The sequence below is a fragment of the Ylistrum balloti genome, unplaced genomic scaffold, assembly GCF_031769215.1.
Source record: "Ylistrum balloti isolate Yb309-2 unplaced genomic scaffold, AGI_CSIRO_Ybal_v1 Utg369938, whole genome shotgun sequence".
Taxonomy (NCBI): Eukaryota; Metazoa; Mollusca; class Bivalvia; order Pectinida; family Pectinidae; genus Ylistrum; species Ylistrum balloti.
This window is the reverse complement of record NW_026782047.1, coordinates 611,700-617,699: the sequence shown is the minus strand read 5'-3', so window position 1 is coordinate 617,699 and position 6,000 is coordinate 611,700. Positions and strand designations below refer to the sequence as shown.

General features: G+C 34.9%; 1 protein-coding gene across 1 annotated transcript; it reads right to left on the bottom strand.

Annotated features, from left to right (window-relative positions):
* Window positions 1–2,280: 2,280 nt before the first annotated feature.
* On the bottom strand, window positions 2,281–4,750 carry LOC132547207 (complement C1q and tumor necrosis factor-related protein 9B-like). The gene is made up of 3 exons (XM_060210968.1): window positions 4,709–4,750; window positions 3,546–3,804; window positions 2,281–3,108 (listed from the first exon to the last, which is right to left on the bottom strand). Exons 2-3 carry the CDS (start codon window positions 3,799–3,801, stop codon window positions 2,726–2,728), a joined length of 639 nt encoding a protein of 212 aa, XP_060066951.1. The 5' UTR covers window positions 3,802–3,804; window positions 4,709–4,750; the 3' UTR covers window positions 2,281–2,725.
* Between the last annotated feature and the right edge of the window lie 1,250 nt (window positions 4,751–6,000).

Here is a 6,000-nt window from a genome sequence, read left to right as displayed (position 1 = left end):
ATAGCCCTTCGTCATCAAAATGTGAACTGTTTAAATCACTATAAAGCATCTACGGACTATGGACGGGTCTTCTGCTCTTAAATAATCCTTATCATCTATATATTTTAAAATTGATACATCGTTCTCACATGTGCTAGCTTTGCATTTCATATACTTAGACAGGCATCCATTTTGGATTTAGTCTGCTAAAGATTTTGTTGTTTTTGCAGAGGTACATTTTTCCCTAGTCTTTATAGTCGAGTTTGTGTAGTTTCTTATCAATGGGTTTGCATGTGTGTAAAGGGTTCACACATTTCCTATACAAGTTCCAATTATCATTTATTGTACAATTTCAATTACGATATTTTCCAAAAAGTACTTATACCAAAAGAACATTCTCGAAATTTTTATGAAGGATTCTCTCGTTTTCAGCTTAAAAATGCATAACCCAAAGATGAACTGTTTATCAGAAATTAGAAATATATTAATTTCTTTATTCATATAGTATTGCCGTCTTTAAAAGTTGGTACAGAATTTCTAATCTAATATTTTTACCACGGGTACTGTATGACTACCGATTTCGTTATTCACCGTTAACAACGTGCACAATTAGATGATATTTTTTGGTAAGACTTAATTTTCATTCTCTCTTTTCTTAAAGATAATTTTAAAAATTACTTATTCTTACGGAAAGGATAAAGAGCGACACATTATTTATTTTACATTTTTTTTATGAAATCTTCCATGTAAGAAATATAAACGTAAAGAGAAATTTTACTTACCCGATGTCGTGTGTTGTTTCTCTGCATCGGAAATGACGAAACACAGGTTAAAGTTCATTGCTGTCAAAAAAACTGAGTGTTGGATTTCTGTTTACTTATTAGTAGATCACGTAACATGGCCCCGCTTAGTAATTAAGCTTTAACTCAATTAAGACAACCGTTTTCAACTGAAATCGAGTCAACTTAGCGATGTTCTGCGATCAAATTTCAAGCCTTATGATATATGTTACAATCTTACCTAAAAATATCCCAGGTCATTGTTATAAAGAAAAGCCATACATTACAATTCACTACTCATTTTTTATTTAAATACCGAACACCTGTAATGCAATTGTGTAGATAGTTAAAAACACTTACAGGTGATATCACCTTTCAATAGAAATAAAAAATAATTAGAAACAGCACTGCCAAATGGATTAAATGTAACATACACCTATTTCATGTCTCGTTCGTGATGATAAGGACCTAAAATGTGAAAGAATATTCCTAAGCAAGACTCAGATTGATGGAAATAAACGTTATGGTGCGTTTCTTTTATTTTGTCTTGTTAGGTAAGCCATCAATATTTGGATTTGGATTCTAGATCTGTAGGTTCCATCTGTCAAACATGTTGATGAGCGAGTGACTTTCGCTTATACAGAGACTTTCCTTTGACAAAGTGACATCGGTCATGATGGATATATAACTACTAGCCAGGAAAACAATTTAGCGATGGAAATTTACCTTATTTATCTTTATTTACTAACTCACAACACAGGGTTTCGGGAGTTACAGATTGATGAAGATTTTAGGTCGTCACGATCATCTTATCGAGAAATATTCTGTTTTTTTAGCGATATGTAGTTCGACGTCTCTGATACTCGTTATTGTGCTTGGTGGTTTACTTTGTTCCCACTTTGGAACGTGACATTACCTACTTGCATTGATCGAGATTTACATGGCGGGTGTCGGCGATGAAGCACAAAACGCTTACTCTTCCGAGACATTTGATCGTATTCTCGTTGTACTTTTTCAGGTGTGAATATTTCTTTTGTCTATATTTGTCCACGTGTTAATGAATTTGAGCTTGAATTATGCCTAAGTTGACATATTAGTGTTTTTCTCGTTGTTTTTGCCTTAGGGTTTTTAAAATTACGAATCCATTGATTCAAAAAACGTAACACAGAAAACGATTCTTCAATGGAAATAATTTCTATGTCGTTAGAATGTTGATAAACATCTATTTTGTATCCATTTAAAAGATATTTCCACTGCAACATAAGTATGTCTCTGTTTAGAGTTTTGCCTCCCCGCGGCAGCCAAAATCATAAATGCCATTTTCAAAAAGGCGAAGAAGAAACCTTTGGATTCTGCAGGTGACCTAACAATGAATCGCTTCTTGTGACATGCACTAAGATACAGCAGGTATATTTTCCCGGCTCATGCACGAGCATGCAACTCAACACATGTATAATACAATCCAGGTTAAAGATTAAATATCACTCGAACACCATTTATTTTTTTTATGTATTTATAAAAAAGGGTGATGTCCATATAACCATAAACAAAAATATGCTGTAATTAATATGTATGACATTATAAGTTTTTGTAAGTTGGAGACTGGTTCGAATGCTCATTGATACCACCTGTCTTTTTGAAGACACATGTTTCTTCGGTCGAATGACTGTGAATGTACCGTACACCCAGTAATGTCCACGTTTCGAAAGTTTCGTTATTCATTTTTTTTTTCAAACTTACCAAATATGTTCACACGTGTCTCATTATTTTACAGACTGAATTTTCGCGATTACGTTTATGTACCGCGAAATAGCGAAACTATTATCCCGCGAAAAAAAAATGGTACTACAAAAAGTTAATCACATCTGATGCACTAATCTGCTTGGTTCCTTATCCTCATCAAGTGCAAACATCATGAATGTTAATAAATCGCGAACGCTTATGTCAAGATGTGCAGCATGGAAATATCAATGATACAAAAAATGCCCCGAGAACGAAGTTTCGTAATCCGCGATCTTTATCAGCGCCATTAATCTTTTCTGTAGCCATATTCTGTCACCACGCTGTAACCTAATCACTACGGAGTTGGTACTGGTGTGCTGCTTGGGCCCGTGCGTTATTGTAAAACCATAAGTATCTCCATTCCGTTTAAAATCAACAAGCACGTAACCGTATTCCGTATTATCGACCTGCACTGACCATACAAAATGATATGCGCCACTGATTGGACACGTGAAGACGCCGGTCGAGCTGTCGTACGCCTGTCCTTCGTTAAACTTGACCCTGTCAAACTTGATGATCGCTTCAGCACTTGCATACGTTATAAACGTGTAAAATCCAACCTTGACATCTGAAAAAACCCAAATATCAATGTCATAAAAATGAGGCAAAAGAAAAACATAAATTAACAAACGACACTTCGTCTTTGTATGCAAAGAATGAGAACATGTAGATGAATTCGTTATAACAAAATAAGATATGTGGTGTACAAGCCGCTTTACTTTCTTAGAGATTGTACAAAAGACACACAAATGACTAACACCATCGGATAATAATTTGGAGCCGTACAATGAATTAAACTGCATCATACAGCTGTTTCCTCCTGGGACTCGTCACTGATGATATGAGCGTTTAAACAAAGGAGGCGACTGAGGAAGTCCCATCGTGATCAAACGAAATGCCAAACTTTAGAACGCCAAAAATTATTTTGGGTTAACCTCTCTTGATTTTTGTTCTTTTCATCATTCATACATGTTACGATCAAAATTTGCACACATAAATATATACCTTGTGATCGTGCCTCAAGCTCAGTGACTCGCTTTTCCATTTCGACTATTTTCGTTTCCAGTGCATTTATTGTGTTATTGCATCCATTAAGCTGGTTTTCCACCATACTCTGAGTTAGGCTGACGATAGGGTGCCGGAAAGACCTCAACAACTCCTGTTGTATTTTAACTACTTGATAGTCTAGTTCCTTGGGAAGGAGTTGTCCAAGCAGGCAAGATGGACACAACAGAATCCAGATTAATAAATACCCCGTCATTGCCTGTCAGAAACAGAAATCACTGAAGCTACACATCATTTTATTTGCACCATACAACAGAGTCCATGGTTAATGCATCATGTATAGAACATATGCCATCTGTCGACGCTGTTATAGCTGCCATTGACTTCGATTTCACAGTAGATTCAAAGCCGTCACAAATCGATTTTAGGACAGTAAATAGATTATAACAATTATATGGAAAACGAAAGTTACATTAGGGTCCTTTGATAGGTAATGTCAATTTCAGATAAACAGGTCTCAATACAATTTTCAGGCATATCTATGTATTAAAATCGTAACCGCCTTTGCAAAAAAAAAAAAAAAAAAAAAAAAACCTTGATTGGTTCTTCAGCATCCTCTCTTGCAATTCATAGAGAATCGCGCGAACGCTATCCAAGAGATTAGCGCGTTTCTTGATGTTTACAGAATTAGATATAGTATAGCAAAAAATCAACAAGATAATACCAAATTGTCAATATAAGCATAATCTAAACTAAATTCAATGAAACTAGGGCAAAATATGAACAATCCAAATGAATAACGTTATATTCTCAAAGGAAAACAAGGTACACAACAACGGCCAATAGGCAAACTAACAAGATTGATCCAAATTATTGGGATATGAATTTCACTGTGTTAGTTTGCCTGTTGGTTTCGTTGTTGGACACATTGTTCTCATTCTAGAACTGACTTGGATTGACCAAGATTTACATGGCGAGTGTCGTCGATGAAGCAAAAGAAGCTTACTCCTTGTCCATACATTAATGTACATTTTTCGGCTATTTTAATAAATATGAAATATCATGAGAACGAATTAAAACATGCTGAAATCTCTGATGTTTTACGAATATAATACAAGAAAATATTATTAAAAAGTTCTATACGAATTGGAATGTATACTCACCGTTATTCAGTACCCTAACTCCGACAAGCAGAAGAAAACGTATGCCTATCTTCAGTGTGCATCTTTGATATGAACATTGGTTCAAACATTTAAGTAACAAACAAACCACTTAGAAAACCATCGTATAATCTATTTAATTAGTTCTTAATACAGGATAACAATAGACAATGAGACTGGATAAGTGGTTTGTCTATATAGATGTATACAATAACACTTAAGAACTCCCAGATTCTCATTAAAATGAGGTTTTTTATCTGCAATTTGTACTTTGTTCTGACATATTACGCGCCACTACTTAAACACAAAAGGCCAAAATAGGAGCCAGTCCTCTTTTGGTTTCTCTTCGTTAAATGCATTTCTTTCATTATCAAAAAAACAAAAGGCTTATTTGGCCTGATCATTCACATAATATTCAAAGTTTTTTTTCTCAAATAGTTATCATCGTTCATCATTGACGTTTAAGTATATATCACATCTGTTTAAAGAAAACTTTTAAATTAGCGTCCAAAGTTAACAATAGTCGTTTACAACTGATGATACTAATATGAACAACTTTTTAAGCAGCTGAATATTTGGGTAGATTTTAATATTTGAACCAAATTTCATTCCTACCTAGAATACTGGTTAAATTCTTAATCGCAAACAAAATTTACAAATCTGTTGATCACATTTTGCCGTAGTTAGATTTAATTTGAGTTTGAATTGAAATTGTTGACATGTATGTATGTTGACAGAATTATGAAATATTGTGACGATTATAAGCACTTCGTATCTACAGTGTATACATTGAGCGGTACACGTATCTATTCATAGCTACTTTCAACAAAGGTCACGATACATCGAAAAGGCTGAGGTCATCGAAATGGCTGGGACAGCCTTCGTGGTTGGAAGAAGGATTTAACACCTTGTCGATTGATATTTAGTTTGGAGGTTGGTCAGTTACAAGAGTTTACCTTCGGCATTGGCAACCACTTTAGGGATAGTGCCCTTTCTTCTCTGTTTGTGAATTGCATAAAGGACTTTGGCACGGTCGTCATTGGATCACCATCGGGATGATAATGATGGTGAAAGTTGCATTCATTCGCACATGTCAGTGGTGACTTCCTTGGACAGACATGGTGGAGGCGCCACTGTAGTGTCAATGTGAAAGTTGGAACTTGATACTGGAGAGTTTTCGTACCGTAATTTGGAGCCAAAGACAGACATAAATCATGTTACCACCTCCAAGGCAAAATTAACAATAAATGAATTGATCATACAATACTCATTTTAAAATAACATATTTTTCTGGT

Bases quoted from the DNA above. Each gene is read 5' to 3' on its own strand.
- LOC132547207 (XM_060210968.1), bottom strand. From the start codon at position 3,801: ATGACGGGGTATTTATTAATCTGGATTCTGTTGTGTCCATCTTGCCTG. The intron at 3,109-3,545 runs GTATATATTTAT...GGGTTTTTTCAG, and splicing joins GCTTGAGGCACGATCACAAG to ATGTCAAGGTTGGATTTTAC.